The sequence below is a fragment of the Pelmatolapia mariae genome, linkage group LG16_19, assembly GCF_036321145.2.
Source record: "Pelmatolapia mariae isolate MD_Pm_ZW linkage group LG16_19, Pm_UMD_F_2, whole genome shotgun sequence".
Lineage (NCBI taxonomy): Eukaryota > Metazoa > Chordata > Actinopteri > Cichliformes > Cichlidae > Pelmatolapia > Pelmatolapia mariae.
The window spans coordinates 62229318-62254006 of NC_086241.1; the positions used below are offsets into that span (position 1 = coordinate 62229318).

Here is a 24689-nt window from a genome sequence, read left to right on the forward strand (position 1 = left end):
TACTTTAGTTAAAAAGATGTCTGGGTGTTTTTCCATTCACAGCTCCTTTAAAGTCCCATCACAGCACTTGAGTTGAGTTGAGGTCTGCACTTTTAATTGGGCCATGGCAACAACTTGATTCTCTTTTTTCAGCTGTTCTGTTATAGATTTGCTGCTGTCGATTCAATTTCTGCAAGGTACCCAGGTCCTGTGGCTGCAAAACAACCCCAAATCATCACCCCATCACCACTGTGCTTGACAGATAGTATGAGGTGTTTGTGCTGATTAGCTGTGCTATTTGTTTTTGCAAATGTGCCATTGGGCTTTATGGCCAAACATCTCCATTTTGGTCTCATATGTCCAAAGGACATTATTCCAGAAGTCTTGTGGTTTGTTTAGATGCAACTTTCTAAACTTAAGCTGCCTTGCTGTGTTCTTTTACAGAGAGGAGGTTTTCTACTGGCAACCCTTTCAAACAAGCCATAATTGTCCAGTCTTTCTATAAATGTACTGTCATAGTCTCATAAACTTTAACATTTAACATGCTAACAGAGGCCTGTAAACTCTAAGATGTAGCTCTTTAGATTTTTTGTTACTCTGAGCATCCACTCTTTTGAAGATCAGCAACTGTCCTGAATGTTTTCCTCCTGTAAATAATCTTTTTCACATAGAACGATGGATGTTACATTGTTTGGCAATAGCCTTGTAACCTTTGCCTTATTTCTTGATGGGCAGCAGCAATTGAAGATCATTGGCGATATCTTCCTCCTTGAAAACACCAGACCTGCAACACTTAATACATTTCTGTGAAAACAATAAGAATGTACTTCATTTCTTAGCAGTCTTGGAGTTACTGAGAAATAATATATATTACATTACTTTTTTTGTAAGTAATACTTAATGACTCCCTGAAGAAAGTCATTTGTCACACTTCTCACTGATACCCTACTCAGATGCATTGTTACCAGTTAATAATATCACAAATCTCTACCTTAATGAAGACATGCATACAATCTTTCTTGGTGTGTTTACGCATTAACACAAAGCTGTAACACACAGCAAAGTTGAAAGCCCAAAGACGCTTCAAATTGATCGCTCTAGCTTTTAATGGTAGAAATGGATGCTACTTTACTACAAACCTGAGTGCTTATTGTTGCTTTTGTTACTTGCTGAAGAACAGGCTCCACTGGGCTGGAGGTCAGCAAGCACTCAGCTTTTAACATCACTCATCACTCTGTGCACAAGGCTTGAGCCAACCTTCATGTCTTTAATTTTGCTTAAAAAATAGGAGAAATTAAAGAGCCGTACTACTTCAGCCATCTCTGCCTGTTTCCCCTCCTTAAGGATGGGTTCTTGATAGGCATTCTCCACTGAAACCATTTCTTATGAGGCTTCAGTGAACAGTAGATGGATCAACTGAACGGCCATAGGAATCTCTCAGGTCTGTGTCAGGCCTTGAGGACATTTTTTCAATACTGTTCATCTGCTGTGGATATTTATTTAGTACTGCTACTTATTATGCCCTCCACTTCTCCACTTCCCTGAATTTTTTAAGAACACATTGTACACCAGGCAGAGGTATGCCAAATGTTCAGCTATAGTTCTTAGTAGCTGTAGATACAACTAAAAGAATGGGAACAAAATATATGTTTTTTGTGATATTCTGCTAGTAACAAATTGCTTAAAGATGCCATTTAAAATGTCAACATTCAAAGGAAAACAATTGAAAGACCTTCAGAAACCCTGGAGAGTTCTTGCTTTAAAATAGTGTGGCTTCTTGGAAGCCAAATATAAAGAAATGAAAGACGGGTAAGGCCTACACAGGAATAAAAGGATGTATGTTTAAGGTTTAAGCTGAGAATATGAGATGAGGAAAAACGTATGTATTGCTTAACTTTATGATGATTTGCTAGAATATCTAAAGGTTATTACTAACATGATAATTTTATTATTTGTATTTCCCGTGTTCTGAGATTGTTGGTTTGCCAAGCCTGATAAGTGGCTCGTTATAGCCCCTGATACAGACCACTGCGTAAAAAATGGCATCACACATGTGACTCCAACAAATGGTGTGACCACACAAATATAAACACCCACGTATACTCACACACTGCACCTCTTGTTAGTGGAGCATTTCGCCATGTCCATGTAAGGTATGTTGTCCTCACTCAGCCTGTTCTTTGTTAAATCTGCTCACCTTGTCCTGATTTACTGCTAAAAGGACCTTTGTGGACAAGGAGAATTATATAAGATGAGCACATAATAGTATCCTCTGAGCCATGCGTGAACTTGGAAAAACAACCACTTGTCTGAGTCATAATAAGAGCTGAAGGTCATTACACTTCAGTTAAAATGTTTATTATGTTTAGTACAACCACCCAATATCCACTGTTCTGTAGTTTAATAAAGTTTCAGTTAATAAAAATGAAAGCATGACCTCCCTCATCCTATTTTGCAAGTTCACTTTGGAAGTTGTGTTTGGAACTGGAAAGACATTTCTAACTTTCCCCAGAAAACCCCCCAGAAAAAAACTAAACAAAAACAGCATATCAGCTTGTTTTTGTCCGTGTCTACTTCCCCCCTGTTGCTCATCAGCAGCTGAGAAATGACTTTAATGGAGATGGAGGGAGAGGGAAATGAGGGCCAGCCTGAAAGCAAACACTTCACGTCACTGCACACCTGCTTTTGGCCTCTTGGTTCCGTGGGAGAAAATGCACTAAGGTTGCACTTTAGCACATAACCGCCCTGTTTGTTTGGTGCACTCACCGCAGACAACAATGGCTAAGTGTCTCTCTGGGCTTGAACAGGCGTGGGTGGGTTTATTTAGGAATTTGGAAATCTGTTTATCTTACCTGTCACTCATCCGGCTTCAGGTGGCTGTCGGCCAAATGTGGAGTAAGACCGTCATCCACAATAGTTAGGCTCATTACTTATTTATTCATTTTTTTAACAGTTTTTGGAAAGCCAAATTGGCACTTTGTCACTAACATCAGTTTCCTGAATGTTTTGATTAAAAAGGAAATTTGAGCATTGATAAGGGACCTTTGTAGGAAGGACACGGATTAATGCTCTTCCACACAACCTTTAAACCGTCCAACACAACAAGAAATGTTAGCCATTTCACTAGCTACACCACAGTATGACTCAGTATTATTGCAAAAATAACTGTATGTTATAGATGCCTGTTGCCACTGTTAAGTCATCCATCTGTTTAAGCTTTGACTTTAGCTTTGTAACCATCACCATCTCAACACAACAACACAGGGTCAACAGAGAGACATGGATACCTGTTAATTAGTGCTATATAACGGATTAATAAAAACCAAAGATTTTGCCTAACAAAACTGGAAATCTTAGACATCTGTTAGTACAGTTAGAAAGTAATATTATTTGTCAGGCAATTGCATCCAAAATGCACCAACACCACAGTCATGGTATAGCGGACCAGTTCAGTGACTCTAGTTAACAGAGGTGAAGCCTTACAGAGTCAGATGCTATAAGTAAAAGTAGCTCTAATCCTAAAAATGCAAACCTTAATAAAATGCATGAGTTATTGAAAGAAACCATCAATCATGGACTTTTTATGAAGGAAGAAATTAACTGTAGAGACCAAAACTACTTTTGTAGCAGGCTTTAAACATGTTAAGTTTTAGTCAACACAATTCAAAAAAAGTCTGGTATGTTTTATTATTTACTACAATCTGACATTTTTATTTGCCTCTACCATCTTGTGCCATCCCTTTAAATATTATTGTTGTAACTCTATTGTAAGACTTGCACAAAATGCGCTTTCAATGCAGCTATTTCACTATGGAGTTATTACATTTATTTTAAAGTGTTGTTTTTTGTGTTGTAGTTTTGCCATGCATACCATACATATCAGTTTTTTGGTAACTTAGAATAATGTAGGTGGTTATTTATCAGGGGCAAAGTTTAAGAAATTCCAACTGGTAATACAGCAAAAACAAAACACTGTAAAGGAGGCTGACTCACAGTCATTTAGACGTCTCGGTCTCTGTAAATATTTGCATCAAATCTCCATGAGACTGGCTAAATAAAACTATGGGGATTTCTGTATTTTTTATGTTACTCTGGTCTTCCATAAATGCCTCTTTGGACACTTTTTATTTATGCTTTCCACTCGCTTCAACTGGCTCCAGAGCCTAGTTCTTTTATAGGTTACATCTGTTAGGAGAAGTTTTCTCTCTCACCACTGTCACCAGGTGCTGCTCCTACAGTATCACTGAGTTTCAGTTATGTTTTAAAGCACCCTATGATGACTCTTGCATTGCTTTGGCACTAGAATATAGAGTGGACTTTTATTTTTGCTCACTTCCAGCTCCTTATTTTTATTCCTGTGTTCTAATTAGAGTAGCTTTGAGTGATTCACACTTCGAAATAATCCTTATTGTTCTATTACTGCATCTTGCTACAGCCCCTCAGTTCATCCAGTCTGAAAAAAGCCCTTTTCGATCCTCTCCCTTTGAAGGTCACTCTCCCTTTAAGCCAGATGTCTTCTGATTGGCTGCCCCTGGTATGTGCAACATTTGAACAGGAGGTGGGTGGGGCATCTGTGTGCCTTAGATGACCTTATAAGGGCAATGTTCCTAGTGACAGTGTACAGAGCCAGGAGGAAAAAAATTGTGTGAAATTAATGGTGCATTCCTGAATTAGTCTGAAATTCCATGTTCCCAGTTGAAATTATTTTGTGGAACGCCCCCTGAACTCAGGTTTCCCACTCGGAAACTCAGAGCAGACTCACAATGCATCAAGTTAGCAATCCAAGATGGCACCACTGAATGTAAACAGTAGTAGAACTGTACACTTCTGCTTATCCTTATCATCTGTGATACATTATATAAATATGGATATAGGTATATAGATATTGCAAGAGTTTGCAAGCAACAAGTTAGCTTGGCTGTCTGACATCAGGAGACAGCTTGCCTGGGCTTAAGGTGTGTTTTGGTTTGGTAATCTGTGCAAAGAAAACAAAGTCTCTGAATGGCACATTGCGGTTCACAGGTGGTTTTCTGTCAAACTGTTTCTGGGATTTTCTTTTGCCACTGTGAGCTGTGAAACCTCACGGTGAGCCTCTGTGCTACCAAAACAAACTGTCTTAATGGCAGATGACATGACTGCCTCCCTTTTCTTTCTAGCTTCTGTCTTGTAATGCTGACTTTGTGATTTTTTTCTTTCTGCCTTTTTTGCCTTTAGGCACAAAAAAAAAAATCACTTTTCAGATTTCTTCTTCTGGGTTTTTGACACTTGATTAAAATGAGTCAGTGTCAGTGCTCTTCTTATTCAAGAGTCGCATGGTGGTGACACAGGTGGGAAACTTTTTAAAAAAAGATTTATATGTGTGTGTCTGTGTGTGCATGTGTGTGTGTAAATGTGTGTGTTTTATGTGTTAAACCTTTGTTCTGTTTCCTTCTTACCACGTTTTAGCCTCACTGACCTTACATCCTGTCATAGCCTGGGGTATGTCAGTTGTTTTCACACGGTTGTGCAAAAACAGCAGCATTTAGAACAACCTCTAGTGTTTGCCACCGGCTTCTCAGTTACTGGAAATCCTGGGATTGAGTGAACTTACTGTAACAGCACACCTGCCACAAACACGCTGACATACGCACACAAACGCGCACAAAGGCACAAAAAAGAGCAACAACAGGGAGGAAAACAAGTTTATGACAACATTTTGCCACCCGCAAACCCTTTGGCCTCAGTCCAGCACTGCCCAGAGCCAAACCGCAGAGTCCTGACATACAACATGAAGCTGTCTGCTGTCTATGCACTGTTACTCATTACCCATTCTGGCTCTGTGATTGGAAGAATTAGGGCACAGACGGCTCCTCCTGAGGGCACCCACCTGTGGCATATCAACCTCGAGGGCAGGGGCTGGACTTGGCCAAATCTCATGACTCAGGCATTACGTGCACAGCCAGTGTCAAGTTGAGACATCTGTGGGATTCGATGGTTGCATCATTTGCAAATTTGGAGACACTTGTATTGGCACATCTGGCTGAATGTCTAGGTACAAAAGTACATTTTAAATCTATAAAGCAAGTTTGTTTTTGAAAACAAAACAGGGAAAAAACACTGAAGGAAACAAGTTTCCATTCATTCCAGCATTGTTTGCATTAAGTTGACCTCTCAGTGAAAGACCTTCAAAAGATATAATCCTCAGCAGACTCCACAAAAAACCTTTTGTTTGTGTGGTTTTGCACACTTTGCAGTGATAAATAAATAGCTTAACTAGGGAAGGATTTGAGCCCTGAAGGGTTTTCTTCACATTTTGACACTCGCAGTGCCAAACAAAACATTTTTTTTAACTTTGATGGAAGGTTTTCCAACTGTTATGTGCAGTATGAAGAGATGAAAAAAACCAACCAAAGCATTCCTCCAAGTAGAGGAATCCTTCATTTTTTATTTTCCCAATCCCATGAGGGGTTTCTCTTTGTAAATACTGTAGTTACACACTGTGTTTTCTCTCAGCAAGGCACCAAGGCTACCAAAAGCAGGGGAAACCATCCATGGTCACAAGTTCTTCATCGGTTTTGGAGGAAAGGGGGCCAACCAGTGCATACAGGCTGCCAGACTTGGGGTCAAAACCGCTATGGTCTGCAAGGTATGGCACCCCAGTCAAAGTTTGGAGTTTTTGTTGGATTGTAGCATTAATATGTGTTCTCTCTTTTTAAAAAGAAACACTTTTTCTTGTCCACCCTTTGGCTCGTCCACGTCTTACTCGGTGCAGATAATCAGCCATCAGCTACCAAAGCCCACCAACTATTTAACAACTCTTCAAAACCTTTTAGCTTCGTTCACACTTCAGTCATTTCACTCCATCGACTCTCCATCCTTCATTTTCTCTTGATCAATACCGTACCACATGCATACGCCCACCTACGCTTGCGCGCCTTCAAACAAGCTTATTCCCATATCGTGCAACCCTGAGTCTCCAATCAGTAAGCTCAGCATGGCCTTTCAACCTGAGCACTAAAGCACCAAAGCCCCACCTCTGTCAGAACAAAGAGGCCCGATCGATAACAACCCAGTGCGGGAGGAGCTCTCCGGGCATGGGGAGAACCCAAAAATAGACACCCGGGCTTGTCAAAAACAGCCAAGACGGAAGGCCGCTCTTCAAAGAGAATGGGGCCAAGCAGCCAATACCATCCCAACCCATCATCACAGGCAGTTAGAAGTGCCCGCATTTTGGCACGTTTTTTGGAAAGCGTGGGTTCGAAGTAAGCGCCTCGGGGCAAGGTGGGGACCCCTTCCACAACCCAAAGTAGCTACAGATGTGGACATCCCAGAGCGGATCAGGGGAAGAGGGGCAGGAGGGAAAGAAAACGAAAGCGAGGTGGGCATGAAGAGGCGTGAAGGCGGGGTTATCGTGTCTTCAAGGCTTGGCGCAGCTGGTCGTGTGTTTGCGCGTGTGTGCGTTTGTTGACTTTTGTGTGTTCGTTTTTGCACATTTTCGGCGGCGGCACCATGCCAGTATGCTGGCAGGGCACACGAAAATCCAGCCCAACAGAGATTTGAGTATACCACTTTTCAAAAGTTGCCGCTAACCAAGTCTGACCCAGCTTGACACTCTCTTTGTTGTAATCGTTTTCCCTTCAATCTTTTCTAGGTTGGAAAAGACTTCTTTGGAGACAATTACATCCAGAATTTCAAGGACAACGGCGTCCACACAGGTAAGAAAGAGGGTTTTTCACGTTGCGTGCCAAATTGGTTTCCATTTTCATGGTGCATTGCAAGAAGTTCACATTCAGAGCAAACCTTTTTCAGTCTGCATTTTGCCAATTCTTTTCAAGGTTTTTTGGATACACTGGCAAGTTCTCCCTATTGTTAAATCATTTGGCTTTGTTAATACTGAAGCTACTGAAGTTCTGCTCTGAGTTCTGACAGTTAGTAGGGTTTGTATTTTAACATTTTACTTGCCAGAGGTATGTATGGTGAATATTCCATTTTGCAGGAACAGACAAATACTTTCATTCTCTGTTGCAGAATTTGTGAAGCAGAGCTCTCATGAAGCCACAGGAGCTGCCTCCATCACTGTCGACGATGCAGGTAAATTCTGCCACTAACCTACAGCCTCGCTCGCATGGCCTCCTGCATGTACAACCTAGAGTGCATGCAGGCCTGTGAGTGCACTGTTTTTTTAATACACACACAGGACAGCTCAGCCCACTGAGTCACTACTGCTATAACACCTGTTTATAGTCATAAAAACACTTGGATGAACAACAGCGTCAAGCCCTCCCGAGTATCCACCAGGAACGCAAAGATGTATCAGCTGATATCAAATGATAAAGGATGCCTTTTACCAGTGTTCATGGCCAGTATGTATATTTTGTGAGTTCAAATATTTTGTAATGAAGAGATGAAAAACTTTATATAGGGAAGATTTCTTTGTTTCCCTGGCACAAAAAGGGGATAAACTTGAACTAAAAAAAAGTTATTTTAAACTGTGGTGTCAGTTTTAGACTTGAATTTCACTACATATGCATCTGTGATGTCCACACAATAAGATGTGTGGACAGTTATGTGTTTAACTGTGAGCCTTTCCACATGGGGAGCAATTTCTGTTGAAAACGGTGAGGATATTAAAAACATCTATGAGAGGCGAGGTGGTAGGTGAGGCTGAAAGTGGCACTTTAGTGTTTAAAATGTCTGTTAAATCAATATCATGCGTTTAGCTATTTAAGGAAGTGATGAGTAATAAAAAAATTTTTAAAAAACAGCCGAATATCAGAGATTCAGATCACGTTTGTAACAGGTAACAAAAACAAAAAAAACCCCTCAAATTATAGTGTACTTAGAAATGATACGAAATTAAATAACAATATCCAGGAAATGGCTTTAGTTTTAATGTAAATGGAGTGTTGTCTACATAAAATAAAAATAAAATATTTTTCATGAAAATATAAAATAAAATAGTAATTTAATAATATAATATATAATTTTTAATAACGATAATAATAACAATAATAATAACAACAACAATAATAATAATAATAACAATAATAATAATAATGATAGAGATTATGTTTTTCGGCTGATGCCGTGGTGTCTGCCTTAGGCATCTCTGCTTAGACCGCTGTCCCCATTACACAGACACGTGGTAGAAAATAGGTGGATGGATGAATATCATCATGATATCTCTGATCACTTAATTCAATCATTTAAAAAAATAAGCTTCAACATAATTTTACAGATTATAGCATACTTTAATATTATCACATGAAATCCTTTAGTTTGTGTTTCATCCTGTGATATTTAAGTCATCATTGGTGATCTCCCAAACCCTAACCTCACGCTGTCGGAATATATATTTTTGTTTTTTTATTTTAAAAAATATTTAGAAATTCAATTTTTTAAAAATATTTAAAATATTAAAACATTATTATTAATCAAAAGAAAATAAAAACGTACATACAATACAAAACTATAATACAATTAATTATTTATTAAAGGTTATAATTTAAAACAATTTTACCTCTTGAGCATCACATCAAATGTGCTTTTGCACCAAAGTTTTTGCTTGTTACATGTTTTTTACTCGTAGATTTTTTTTTTTCAAGGAAATAACAGGTTCAGAATCCCTAAGGAAATTATGTTGATTTCATACTGTTGTTTGTTTCCATTTACACAACAGGTTAAAAGACTCTCGCTTTTAGGGACTTAATAAGTCCACTGCGAAAAGTGAGAAAATAAGATTATTTTTCCAATTCCTTTGTTGTAGTTAACGCCAGTCCTCTCATTTATTCATGTTCAGTCTTTCTCTACCTCCCCTACTTTCTTACAGTCTTGCTGTTTTAAAATCGAATATGGATGAACCAAATGACTCGCATGGACTGTCTAAAATCCCTCAGTGGGGTTCCTAAAGTTCATGGACTTTTACAAATGACCATTTCCTGCGCAAAGACAAACAATTTCCCTTTAACTTATTTTAGTTCCTACCATAGAAATCCCATACATGGCACATCTCTTTTGCTGCCGTCTTGTTCAGGGAACTGAATATGGGTTTTGCGTCATTCTTATATTAAATGACGAATTCTGTTCTGCTTTTGGATATTCCAATGAAGGGAACACTACAAGAAAGAAACGGGGAATAAAATTTCACAAGTAAGAAGTTGTTTTACAGTATTTTACAGTTACATGTTACACTAGGTAATACTTTCTTTGAATATCCTTACACTTTCACTGACAAGACACTGAGCCATATTACATAGACAGAATTATAATATTAATTTGTGAAAATTTTAATATAGAACTGATACTACTGAGATTCATGTTACTTTATTTGTTTCGGTAGATAGATTTGGTTTGCAGAGTTGAGTCATCTGTCCTTACATGCACAATTTTCAAAACACAGACAGAAATAAAATACAACACTCTGCCAAAAAATGAAATCATACAAGATGTACAAGCTAAGATTTGTTCCTCTGAATGATGTCTGCTGAAACAAAGTTATTTTTACACTGTGTTGTTCTACACTAAGCCTGTCCAGAAGGAAGAAACTGAAACTTGCTATAAAAAGGGTGTGAGCTGTCAAGTAAAATCGAACCAGCTAACTGCTGTAACTGTCTGGTATGTGGAGTCCAGCTGTCGCTCACCAATCAGCATAATTTGACTGAGTGAATTTCAGATTCAGTTAAAAGAAAAAAGTGTGATAAAATCATAGACATAACCACTGTAAATTCTCCCACTGGTTTTAAACCTCAACATTAGTCTTTTAGCCTTTGCCATGTTGGTTTTTGAGCCAGAAATGACTATCTGTGGATGAGACAGTGGACTCCTAAATTATTGGTTAGCATGTTTCATCCATAAACTGTGCAGGTGTAACAAACACATACATACCAGCTATTTTGTACATAATAAAATTCTATAATTTCACTTACCAAAACCAAAGCATGATTTTTAATGTTGTAAAGTTTGGCATTTATCATGGTAAAGTTTGGGGCTTGACACACTTTTATAGACAGCCTCAAGTGGCCATTAAAGGAACCGAAGTTTTTGGTAACTTAGTGTTAACTATCAGCTTTGGAAACTGCTGCTTGAAAGAAAAAATAGGGTCTTGATATGGAAGTCTACTCAAATATGTCAGAAACCTATTTCTCTTGTTTGCTAATGGTCTCACACTTTGCTTCAAAGTTCAGTTTGAACTGTTAAAATAAGTATTTAGATAAAACTTGCATTTTAAATGTAACTGGATCTTATTTCAGCTGGTTGAAAAGTAGTGAAAAAAATCTGTGAATTATTATCATTTTTAACTATGTAGAGAACAGTGCCTCTAAAGGAATACATGTATTAGGAAGCCCAGATACACCTGAGCAATGTAGTAGATGTTTTGATGCTATTTCCAACTGATAGCAGCAACCAGTGCAGTATCTATATTTATATATTTGTGTTGAAATACACTCCAAAGCATCCTAGTCTCAGGGAGAAGTTCCTGCGGTGGAAAATCATTGCTGCTTAGAAAACAGAAAAATTTCCTCTCTTTGTAGGCCAAAGTTTAAAAACTGAAATTTACATTTCATTCTTCTCATGTCATGGCATGTTGATGATTTTGAAAATTCCCGTGGAGTCTCACATATCTCTATGGTCGTTCACGGACAGGTGAGAACGCCATTGTAATTGTGGCCGGTGCCAACATGCTGCTGGGTGCAGAGGAGCTACAGGAAGCTCTCCCAGCCATCAGCCACACAAAAGTCCTGGTATGCCAGCTGGAGATCAGTCCACAGACGTCCCTGCAGGCGATGTGCATGGCTCGCGACAACAAAGGTGAGCCAGTATATCCTCCTCACATGTTTCTGAAGTCAGAAAGTAAATCATTTAGCGAGCACCTTTTGCATGCTGAGATTTCAAAGATTTGGAAATCCTCAGTACATGTTTACTCAGTATGATGTATCCAAACTATTATACAGAACAAAGAGTAAACCTAGTTTAGTAACACAACAGTCATAAAACCTCTGTCCAAAACAAAAAAACAGAGGGTGTGGTTATTGTGGACTCATGGTGTTAGAATAGATCCTAGTAGTCCAAAGAAATACCAAAATGTCTGTGGAATCTTCTCAAACTACTTGTGCAATACAGTCCACTTCACGGAGGCCATCTGTGTGCTCGCTATGTTCCAAACCTTCATAATTTTGCCAAAAATATGACTATATAACCGCTTCTGTCCTAATCCTCATTCATGACCATGTTGAGCCTCTGGTCATACTTGGCTAAGCTGAGGTTTCACACAAGCCTCTTTTCATACATTCACTGAAAAAAAAAGATTGGAGAAAAAAAAGGGAGAAAATTTAGTCAGGTAGTAATAATTAGTTGCTCTCATTGTTTATTATTAGAATCTGTTCCAGCTGCTGTGATTTTAAACAGACCGCAACCCAGAGGAAAATTTTCCTGGTTACAAAAGGAAGCTAAGATATTACAGAAATGGGCCCCATACGCATTTGAGTCTCAGAAGTAGCAAGCAGTGGCAGCGATGACATATATCTTCACTTTCTGTTGTTGTGTATAAAAATTAGTTGTAACTGAGAGCTTTCTAGTTACAGCCCTGCAGAGCTTTCAACAGTGTTAACCACTGATGGTTAGCAGGAAATTATCCAGCAGCAGGGCTCCGTAGCAAGAGTCCAGTTGCATCCAGACTTTTCAACAACTGAAAGGATTTAGAGCATTATGACCACAAAGACATGACAATGATTGAGCTTGACTTTAAAATTACATCAACTGGTTCCCAAAGAGTGCCCCAAAAATGTAATAGCTGTTAAAGACTAAAAACTGCTGAATATGAAAGTCTTTGAAAAAATTGTCAGAATTTTTCAATTTTATGACCGCTGGGATAGATTTTTAACCCCCCACCCGTGATGCAGAGAAGTTGGAGATATATGAATGCAGGAATGGATGGATGGAAATATAAGATTTAACTTGCTTGTTCCACAGCGATAGATGTCACTGACTCTACTTAGCATTTATGCTGACTTTATGACTGGTAGTCATTTGTGATAACACTATATTCTATGACAAAAACATGGAAAAACAAAAGTGGACCTCACATCGTGACTCACCGGAAGACGTGTCTGTTATTTCTTCCCATTCCTCTCCCTTTCTGTCTCTGTGCTTTGGCTTGTTGTGGATAGTTAGACACTATCTGAAATCCCCTTCTCCTACACAGTTATGATATCAGAACTGGGGAGGAAAGTATTGCAAGCAAAACCATTTGAATCTTTTCCACTAGTATTCAGCTCTGTCTATGATGACTTTTTGTCTCATTCTCAAGCGCTTTCTTTCAAAACAGAAACTTTTTTGCCTTCACATGTGGTTGAGAGGTAATAGTTTCAAAGGTTTCCCTTTCTTTAAGGGAACTCTAAAGCAACTGATTTATGAAGCTCAAGTAATTACCTCACGGCACAGTTGCATAATCTCGTTTTAAATGTGGTTTAATCAATCCTTTATGTACCTTTAGATCATCGCTTTGGCTTGATAATCTGTTGCACAATGTCTTCTTTGTAGGCTAGAAAAACACAGTAGAGACAGCTCAAATCCTTCCAAATCTGTCATGTGACTTTGCTGTTTGTATCCCACAATCTCTCCTTAGAAAGAGGCTTCCCACTGACTTTTATCACTTTAGCAAGTTGAGCATGAGAACTTGACAAAAGCAGTCTTTTCACTAGAGTCGCTGCTGCTTCCCCCAATCTACATTCACCATCGCATGCGCACACACATTTGTAGAGCAGGTTTCATGCTGTCCGGCATCGACAAAAGCCCTATTTTAGGCCACCGCCCTCCCTCTCTCCCTTCCTCCCTCCACCTTTCTTTCATAACCAGGTTACCGAGCTAATCATCTTTAACAGCATCCTATTATTAGCAGCGGTCCGCGTCATTCGAGACGTCTGGGGAGCCTCTCGCTCCTGTCGTCAGGGCCTGTCGTCCATAATCGCTCGCTGCAGGCTGCCAGAACGAACGAGTCGCAGCCATCGCCGTGTTGCAGATGGGATACCCAGATGGCCTCGCCGAGCGCCACCCTCTCTCCCTGAGCCCCCCTTCCTCGGTGCATGGACCGTACCACGGGATTAGGCTCAGCATGTGGCGCCAGAAGAGAGGCAAGGCGAGTGAAGATGCTTGGCATAGATGCCACCTCGACGTCGCCGTGCCGGAGCATTGCGTAAATGGAGTTCTCTGGAGAGACTGGGTGTTAATGGGTTTGGCGGCGGGGGTGAAGCGCCGCTCAAATTACGCAAATGTCACCATCAAGTGGAGCCACACATACAGTAGATGCCAGCTCTTAGAAACACTTGTTAAGATAACCTCAAAAGAAGATTTTCCTTTTATTTAAGGGGAAAATGTGTGTATTTGTAATTTATTGCCACCTAACATTTAATATTGAGAAGTTAATGGCAATAAATTAGTTCTGAGAAGGGAGGAAATGGTGGGAGTAGTGTAGTTCCACTCGTGCTTTCTTCTTCCGTTTTCACCCGTCTTCCTCCCCCTCTTCCTTATCTGAGCAAGAAGCTGCTATTTTATTTCTCACCAGATGCAATTAGAGCCTCTTAAAGCCCTTTCACACACTTGCTGGTGACTCATTTCTTTCTGTGTGTGTGCGTGCGTGTGTGTGCGTGTGCATGCATGCATGTCAGAGTGTGTGAGTGATCTCTGTCTAACTATTTTCTCTCTGCTTTTGTTTTCCCGTCCACCTTTCCCACTGTATTCTCAAACTGTCTGAAGCGGCTCCAGCTGCTCTTTCAGCCGCCACATGTGCGACCAGACTTTGAACCTGCCAGCATAAAAACCCCGGAGTCATGACACACACGCACACACGCACACAGTTTTCTGCCAGACGTGACTCAGTGTGCACACATCCCAGTGTTACCACATCTGTCCCAGCAGCTGTGAGCGTGTGTGCGTGTGTGTTTGTGTGGTTTCACTAACACCTGGAGAGCAAAACAAAGCAACCTGAGACACAGACTCCGGTTTATGTGACGTTTAGAGCTCAGTGCATCAGTGAGGCCAATTCCTTTATGCATCAGTATATTAGAAATGTCACTCAAGCTGCATATGGGGAAGCTCCTGTGCTTCAAATTGTGTATTGCATGTATACTAAATGAGGCCAAGGAGAAGACTTTGTGCTTTCTAGCTGTTCTGGCTACAAATAATAATATGATTACTGACAATAGCCTGAATAAGACAACAGCATGAGTAATCCTGCATGATTCAGTGATACTTTCTCCATTTATCCTGTTTACACGGCATACAGTGCAAGGTTAGCGCTTCACTTCATGTTGTGACTAAAGGCGGACTGTTAATGCCGCTCAAGTTCTCCACATATGTTGTGACACTCACTCCAATTAACAGGATAATCAAGTTTTACATACCATAATTAGCAAAAGGTTTTGTGTTGCTGTGCTTAATTGCAGTCATGCGCTCAGTGTGCATGTGAGCTTCTGGGGAGCACTGAGAAAAGATGTGACAGGAGAAGGAGTGAGTTGTTAAAGAGAGAAGGAGGGATAAGAATTTAATGTGTTAGAATGTAAACAAGTAAGTTTAAATATGGAGGCTTTCAAGATCGCTTGTACAGTTTTGCAAAGAAAATGACATTTTTGAGGAACACCTTTTGGGTAAGAGAAGAGGCACATTAAAAGGTTTATTTCATTGGTTTAAAAATGAACACAATTTAAATTAAAACCATATACTGTATACAAAAGATGTTGGATATTGCCGCCCGTTGTTGTCACCCATTGAGCATTTTCGTCACTGCCGTCGTGAATTTTTGCCACCACATGTGTCTTGGATCTGACCGAGAAACCAAGGAATAATGCATGCTTGTAAATCACAAAGTAGCCATGTTCAACCCTGATTTATCTTTTTTCCTCTACACTGGATCAAGATTTACAAAAATAACAACATGTTGTATTCTATAAGACATGAAATTATTAATTGAGACCATAAAATCATCTCTATAATGTTTACTAAGATAATAAATCAGGTGGGAATTAGGACCATTCTTTCAAAGACTTTCAAACAATTGGGCTTTTTTTGCAACCACAGGAATCGCCCCCTACTGGCCATTAGAATAAATGCAGGTTTAAGGCATATCCACGCTGCTTTTCAGACCTAGAAGCTTCTTTTTTTTTTTCCAAAAGCACTGGTCTTCCATGAGTGCTGTGAATTCACACTGACCACTGTGAAAGGAACATTCAGCCCAAATGAGCTAAACTGTGGCTGGGCTTTTCAGAGCCACAAGTTATTTCCATCTTGTAAGTAGAATCTATGGTTAAAACACAAGTTCAAAATAAATTTCATGAATACATTTCTTTATACCGAACCATAAAATTTTGAACAGTGCAAATTTTTACCTTTTTACTGCTTTGGAGCATGTGAGGTATGAACAAAAAGCTAGCTGATTTAAAGTGACTGACCCCCCATTCAAGATCACCTTCTCTGGCTTGTCCAGGCAGCTTCCACACCATGGGCCCTTTTTTTTTACCATGGGCATAGAACTCTTGAACTCCTGTTTCAAATTTACCCAAATTTCACTCGTGTGGAAAGCTAGTGGTAGGCTTAAAGAGTCCACAGATCCCAGGCCTGAAGGCACGGCATGAGAAGAGAAGAAACAGAACATTTTTCCTGGGCTTGTGCCCTGTGAATTCATCACCAGGGTTGGGACTGTCAACATGTGGTTCTACTGTCACATGAGGTGTCTGAAAAGAGATTTTCAGTTTGTTGTTAGGCATCACTTTTACATAATCCTTATATCAATAATAACCAAAAGAAATCTATTTAAAATTTTTCTGCTGACAGATGACAAGCTGCTTTCTATAACGCAAAATGGAGGCGCAAATCTCGCACTTATCTTGGATCCCAAATTCATGGAAGCTGAGGTGCAATTGAGTTGAGAGAGAGAGAGAAAAGAGAGAAGAGTCGCAAAGAGCCCGGTGTCTCTTATCTGTGACATGGCCTTGGCTCACATGGGCATATTTGCAGTACAGTATGAGTGAGTTGAAAAAGAGACGGAGACATTATTTCCACTTTTACTCGCGAGCAGCCCAGCATCCACCTCAAAGCGCCAGGTGGCCAAAGCCCTGCGCAAACCCACGCAGCTGCTCTCTTATGTGCCCACGCAAACACACACAGAAGCAGCAACTAGGCACACACTTTAGCACAACAGACTTTGATGTCACCAACGCTGAACATATATTTCCCTCAGACGCACACGCTTGCATGAGGCTTTATTTTGTACACAGAGATATCGGAATTAATCGCTTCGTCAAGCTGGGCTTATCCTCGCACATACACAGAAATCACGGTATTAGATGCATTAATGCTCCTTGCTCATGAATATGCATCAGACAGTGATGTGCAACACGTACAGAGGATTACTCCTGACAAAAACACTCTCGCTCTCTCCCTCGCTTGTGCTCCTTAACACACTCAAAGGGTCACAACTCATCTCACCCACACACTGACACACATATGTGGGGTTCAATGTATATCTCGTGCTGAATCCATTTCGTACATACATTGCTGGAACTGCAGTTAAGGGCGTAACATGAAATGCTACAGGATATAAGGTCTTTTCACTAGGGTTTCTTTTCTTTTTTTTTCAGGGAATGCTAATTTAATTGTTTAAAAGGTGTCTTTTTATAGAAGCTGATCCACTTGAGCTTTGCTTGCGAGAGCAATCCCCAGCGGTAGCCTGCTAGCCTTTGTTCTCATTGAAAGTTTAATTAAGGCATTGCCAGATCTTGGCAGTGAGGCTCAGAAATGGAAAAGAAACACCACACAATTGTAAAATGTGTCACAGAGGGACTTTATGAAAAACCGTATCCTTCTGAAAGCAGGCTGACAGCTATAACAGGGTCTATTATGGAGAACAATTATATTTTTCTGCCTTGTTAATGATTGCATGTGATCCTGTAGATGTTGACGTTTGACACTGAGGTCAATAACATGGATCGCTGCATGGTTTCTTGTTGCAGTGAAGACAATATTCAACCCAGCGCCGGCCATTCCTGACTTGGATCCAGATTTCTACAGAGTCTCCGACGTGTTTTGCTGTAATGAGTCTGAGGTGATGAATCACACACACACACACACGCACACAAACACACACACACACACAGCTCACAGTATTTATCACAGCATTTATGCTTCCTCACACAATAATTCTGCCTTCCTCACTCATCCACACACTCACGTCTGCAAGGCCAAGAGGAAGCTGAAACTAGTCATAAACAACAAAACAGAGCATACTGAATTGACCAGCTTTCTTTTCTTCTACTGCACATTTGCATTTGATAGTTTTTTTTCTTGGATTAAAATTAACTTTGGTGGCTGAGTATACATGCGCGTAGCCAAGATTGTACAGTTAGGACACTTATTTTACTCATCTATAAATGTTTTGTCATTTTTGAATTCTTGATAAACACAAATTTCTGTCATATTTGGCTAAATTATACACCAGTCAACAAAAGCTGTTTTAAAAAAAAAAAGAAAAAAAAAAGCTGCCTTAACATTAACAGTTGGGAAAAATTGGGGCAGCACGGTGCTTAGCATTGTTGCCTCACAGCAAGAAGGTCCTGGGTTTGAATCCACCAGCTGACACGGGTCTTTCTGTCTTGACTTTGAATGTTCTCCCCGTGTCTGCGTGGGTTCTCCCACAGTCCACAGACATGCAGTTGGTTATGTTAATTGGTTGATCTAAATTGCCCATAAGTGTGAACAACTGTCTGTGTTAGCCATGCGACAGACTCACCACCTGTCCAGGGTGTACCCGCCTCACGCCCTATGGCAGCTCTGGATGCGCTGGATGAACAGAAGAAAATGGATGGATGGATTTTAAGCATCCATTTTGCCCACTGTAACATTGATAATAGAGTAGATTATTTATAACTCTAGACTGTGTATAATAAGGATCTAGTCAATGGGTTCTACATTTTAAAACTTCGGTGTTAGCGTTTTATCCAAAACCATGTTAATTATTTGGAACGAAAAGTGACTATGTTTGGTCAAAATGGTGGTGCATAAAGTGATGAATAACGCTAATCCTAATTGGCTTGGTTAACAAATAAACCACTAGAATTTTCCTCAAAAACCCCCCAAAACAAACAAACAAACAACCAAAAAGTAGATCACCAAGTTCTTGAACAGTCTGTTAGTAGGCTACAATTAGCCATACAGCTAAAAGATTAGAAAAGACTATTTGTCACATGACTTTAAAAAAATGCTTGAAAAGGCACCAATAGCACAGATGTAGTTGAGAGGTTGTTGGTAGTTTAAAGTTTGGGGGATATTTTCTTGACAAACTTACTATCAGCATTGTTTAAATGCCACAGTCTACCTGAGTGTTTGACAATGACTTCACTGTACTCCACAAACACCAGATCTCAATCCAATAGAGCACCTTTGAGATGTGATGGAACAGGAGATTCACATCATGGACATGCAGCTGAGAAAGCTGCAGAAAATATGTGAAGCTGTCATATAGTGTCAGTATGGACTAAAATCTGTAAAATGTTTCCAGCACTTTGTTGAATCTATGGCAGTTCTGAAGGAAAAATGGGTTTGAGTTTGGTACTTGCGTATCGAGCAAAAGTAACTGGTGTATCTTGTTCCCTGAAATTTCTGTACATTTAACCTAAATCAAATTCATCTTAACTGAGACCGTAATTTCAAAAATAAACATCATGCTTTATAAGATTTGAAACTAGTAAATGAGACTGTAAAACCATCAGAAAAGAGTTTACTGATGTAGGGTTATTTTCTCATAGACTTTTATACAAACTACACAGATGTCTACTGGAGGAGTTGGACTCTGCTGGCTATTAGAAGGAATGTTTTTATACCTGAAGGCTCTGTCCTTAAACTATGGTCTGTAGTTTCAACAAAGCATCACTTTTAAAAGCAGTCAGTCAGCTTATGATTGTCAACAGATGTCCAGTCCAGAAAGGAAAGGATGACAAGTTTGAGATGACGCCTTTCCACAGTGATTTACCTCCAAGGTCATGTCCCCTGCTGGCACATCAGTAACCTCACTCCAGCCATTGGCTGTACATGAATGCTCTCTGGTATGAAGAAACAGTTGATCTCCACCCTTTTACGGTAAAAACTCTGTCATGGCGGCTTGCGTCTTGAATGCCAGGTGATGACAGATGAGCGACAGGGGGCAGGGATAGATGGGAATGGTAATAAAAACAAGAGGGCAGATGTGCTCTATGACTGAGTCAGTCACCCCCTCAGGGCTGAAGTCTATGTGAGTTTGGCTGGGAGCTGGTATTTGATGTGGTGATGCAAGGCGATGAAGCACTGTACCCAGGTGTGGGAACATGAAAGGGAGAGTTGAGGAAAGAGCTACATGTCTTCTCTCTTTTTTCAGGTCATGGAGGTACAGTCATATTATATATTATGCAGTATGCAAAGGTGGAAAGAGCACTAAAATGTCCCACTAAGGGATAGAACCAAAGTTCAAAATCATTCATAAAAATAAACAGCGCTGCTATAACTTGGCCCAAACTGAAGATTACCATTGAGTATTATGTTTTGGGCGGGGTTTAGTGAATATGGGTTAGTTTACATATGGCAGTTAATACCTGTTGGCTAGCTACATACAGATATAGGGGTCGAGGTTAATTCAATGATGAGAATGAAGGAGCAAGACACTGAAAAAAGACCAAACTTTAGCTAAGAGAACATCTGAGATGATCCTGTCTCCAACACGATATTAGTCACTGCTATGTTGCTCTGTTTTTTGGATTACTTGCACTAGAAAAATCCTGAAAGTGAGTCTTTTTTGAAGCATTCAAACTTTGGTGTCCAGGACGTGTTGAGCCCATGGGCTGTCGTATACACCACAATTTTTTTTATAGCTTAAAGGTCTGCAAAACATGAATAGTGCTAATAAGAAGCTGGAAAGCCAAGAATGACAACTGAATAGGATTTTTTGTGTGTGTTGGGGGGGGGGGGGACGACTTCTGTCTGTTCAGCAAAACTACAGAGAACGTACCGCAGCACGCTAACAGAATCTCATCTAACACAAGAGCTGCCAGGACCCAGAAATAGATTTAATGCCAAGTATTTAACAAGAAGATAAAGTTGTGCAACAAAAACAATAATGAAAAACAAAGCAGCCGCTCCTGATATGCTAGTAGATATCAGATTCACAAGAAAAGAGACAAGCAACAGTGTTTTGCTTTATAATAAAAACACACTGAAATCTAGTTATCGACTCATCAGTCTTTGTAGTTTACACAACGTAAAATGTATCATTTATCATTGTTTTCATAGTGCTTTAAAAGTTAAAATCACAAGTTCTTGTAACTCGGAGTTAATGAAAGTTGTAATAAGCTCTAGGAAGTAAATGTTGGGAGAGTTGTATTGGTATTAGAACAATGACCCTGTCTGTGTTTAGACTGGTTCCCTTTGAGCCTCATTTTGTTGTTTTACTTTCAATAAAGTAGGCGCAAACCTCAGATGAGGCTTCATTCAACAAGGAGATCTCGGTAACTTGAGAAGATTCAAAAGTAACATTTAGTTTGCATTTTTTTCCACAGGATCAGTGCCTACTCATTAGCCCAGTGTAACCAAATGTTTTCAAACAGAAACCCAATGATATTTACATTTGCTGTAGCCATGACCTAAGGTTGGCATTTAAGTCTTCTAATCTTTTCATTCTTCATGCCATGATTGGGAACTGTCTAAAAGGCTGTCTTTGTACTGACACTGGTATCAAATGGCTTCAACAGTTGTAGACATAAGAGATTCATGCTTAATTAAGTTCAGTTAAATTGACAGCATGTAAAATGAAACAAAAATGACAACAAAAAATAGTTAGTTCAGCTTAATACCATAACTTGTTTTTCTTAAGGTTTGTTAACCCAACTAAGCAAACCAAACTGATTAAAAACCTATTTGACCTTTTTATTTTGTACTTTTTGCACATTGTGTGTTATCCTAAGAGCAGCTTTAGCTGTATAAATGTTTTTGTTACAAGATAATACAGCTCATTCTTTGATCGGAGTTGCTTTATAACTCCACGTCCTTAATTCACATGAAAATGCATCAGACATTTATTTGTGTTGTTTTCTAAAATTCTTCACTAGGGTTCAATTACTTTTTCCCACTGTAGATTTATTTAGACTTATTTAGCCTTCATGTATCACCATAAAGCAATCAGTTACACTGCAACATTAAAATACAACTTAAAATAACATTCTTTCTTTTAGAGTTAGTGATTATTTTTTATGATACATCATTGCAGTAAGAGCAATTCTTCAACAACGCTAACAAAACGAATCATCTGGGGGGTTTAATGATAATATAATTACTTATAATAATACTTATTACTTATAATGATAATTTACAATTCTCAGTTCATTTCTGGAGAGTCAAAGGATTTCACAAAGAAGAGTTTAGATTTATCTTTATTCTATATAGCCAAAAAAATAAAACAAAACATTTCATAAATCAGGTTCGGAATCATATAAGACCCATTTATGTATTTAAAAAACAGAAAAAGCCAAAAAATAGTGTATGTAACAGACTGCTAAAGTGAAGATTTATTACTAGCTTGTTTAAAATGTATTACTTTTGTGTGTTTAAAGTAAAGAAATGACTATAATAGTTCCTGAGCTATTAGTTACTACTTTTTTCTAAAATGTTTAAATATGTGAACAAGGCATTATGTTATTAAACATGCACTGATTTGATCTGATAAATGTTGGACATCAACATTTATCAGATCATGTTGGACGTCAACATTTATCAGATCAGTGCAAAAAGAACCCCAATATATATTTTGAATGTTTTTATTCCACTACTCTCAAAATTAGACCTGCTATAGAAGTAAAATGGCCAAAGATCCTTTGACTGTAGTGTTTCTCGTTCTTCTGATTTTACAGCATTCTTTCTTTCTTTCTTTTCTGTGGTTATAATATGCCGCCAATTTCAAGATTTTTTTCTTTTTAGAAAAAACTTGAAATTGAACTACACACACTTATTTTAAGGAATACTAGTGATAAATATTGCCAGTTTGGAGAAATAGTTTATGCGGTAAAACTGATGCTGTACAGCAAAAAGAAAAATCTAAATATATGAAATTACTCTCGCACATTTTTTTCACCTTTATGCCTGAACATATACTTTCTTGCAAATACACCCACCTTGTCAACAAATTTATCCTGCATATGCTTTAAAGAATAGGTGCTCACCGGGTGCATGCGTGTGTGTGTGTGTGTGTGTTGGTGTATATGGTAAGTATGCACACACACACAGACGTAATTCAACTCTCTCATATCCTTGTGCGCAGAGGGAGGTAGATTGATTCCCTGCCCTGGTGTGAAGCTGATGACTAACAAAACGGCTCTTTTTCTCTTTTGGCATCCGACAGCACCGGGGTGGCTGCGGGCTCTAAAAGCACCGATACACTCTGCGGTTTATTTTTGAACTGTCCAAGGTCATTGTTAACTCTGACAGATCACAAAAGCAGTGGGGGCGGGTGGGGAGGTTTGGATCCTCAATCCCCTATTCAAAACCGCTATCAGGGACATCTTGACCCTGCCGTGCAAGGTTAGAGCTGACACACATTCTGTACGGGTGCATGTGCGTGTGTGGTCTCGCTGTAGCACGCTCAGGGGTAGGAGGGGCGAGTGAAAGGAGGCTTAAGGATGACAAAGTGCAGGTACTCTTTGATCCCCAGCCCACATAGTGTGCTGAAGTGCTTTATAGTGAGGGGAATTATCTTTGATGTCCACCTGAGGACCTCCTGAGCCAAATTTTACCTTTCAGATCTGACAGGGATCTCACACACGGTTTAATTGGAGCAGTGAACTGGTTTGTTTAGTGCTCAAGTATCACCTCTGTTTGGGAAACATATTGTCCTAAAGCCAACCAGTGCATTTTGACCGCAACAAAAGTTGGAAATCTCAAACTTTAGAGCAAAACTTTTCCATTTAAAACTTTTGCTTGTTTGTTCTCAGGGGTTTAGGGCAGATTCGTTATGCCAGTGTTGCTGTAATTCATCTTTGCCAACTGAGTGCTCCGGCAGTGGAAAAATTAACATGGAAGTTACAAAAACTGCAGTTCCTCTAAATGCCTTGCTCCAAGAGCGAGTCACATGCAAACATCCCCAACTTTACAGAACAGCCTGATATAAAAACAGATTTGGTCTTCATGAAGGGTTTCCTCTTTTATGACAACTGTAGTGTAGGTGAATTTACTATATAAGTCATCCATTTAGGCACTGATGAGGCCTAATTAGCAGCTATAGGCTATTGGTTGTAGTCTTTGTGGAGTATTATTACTGTAGCTGTTTCACAAATGTTATTGGTTACTGTGTTGTGCAAACCACCCAAATCTGTACTCCCAGTTTCCTGCAATGTACCCGTGCAGTTTATGGATGAAGCTCACTGGTAGCTAGTCATATCTAGCTTCAGCTTTGAGTGTCTGAATGCAGGAGAAAATTAAAGGGACATTTCAGCAGTTATAATAGCTTTGTGTTGTTCATTAGTTATTATTTCATTTCCATTTTTAGTTTCAAATTGATTACATTTGGTATCCAGAGTGAGTATAGTTTTGTTTAGTTTTTATTTTTTAAAAATGTTTAATTTTATTGGTTTCAGCTTCAGTATTAATTGTTGTAATTGTATGAATTTATTATGGCAAAGTCATTTTAATTTTAAAAATACGATTATAAAAGTTCTGAATAGGTATTA

General features: G+C 39.3%; 1 protein-coding gene across 1 annotated transcript in view; it reads left to right on the plus strand.

Moving 5' to 3' along the window:
- Positions 1–24689, plus strand: part of rbks (ribokinase) — a 52124-nt gene that overhangs the window by 13202 nt on the left and 14233 nt on the right. The window contains exons 3-7 of the mRNA XM_063499235.1: positions 6472–6604; positions 7610–7673; positions 7987–8049; positions 11602–11766; positions 17961–18052. Of these exons, the coding sequence (XP_063355305.1) occupies positions 6472–6604; positions 7610–7673; positions 7987–8049; positions 11602–11766; positions 17961–18052 (517 nt within the window). The remainder of the gene's footprint in view (positions 1–6471; positions 6605–7609; positions 7674–7986; positions 8050–11601; positions 11767–17960; positions 18053–24689) is intronic.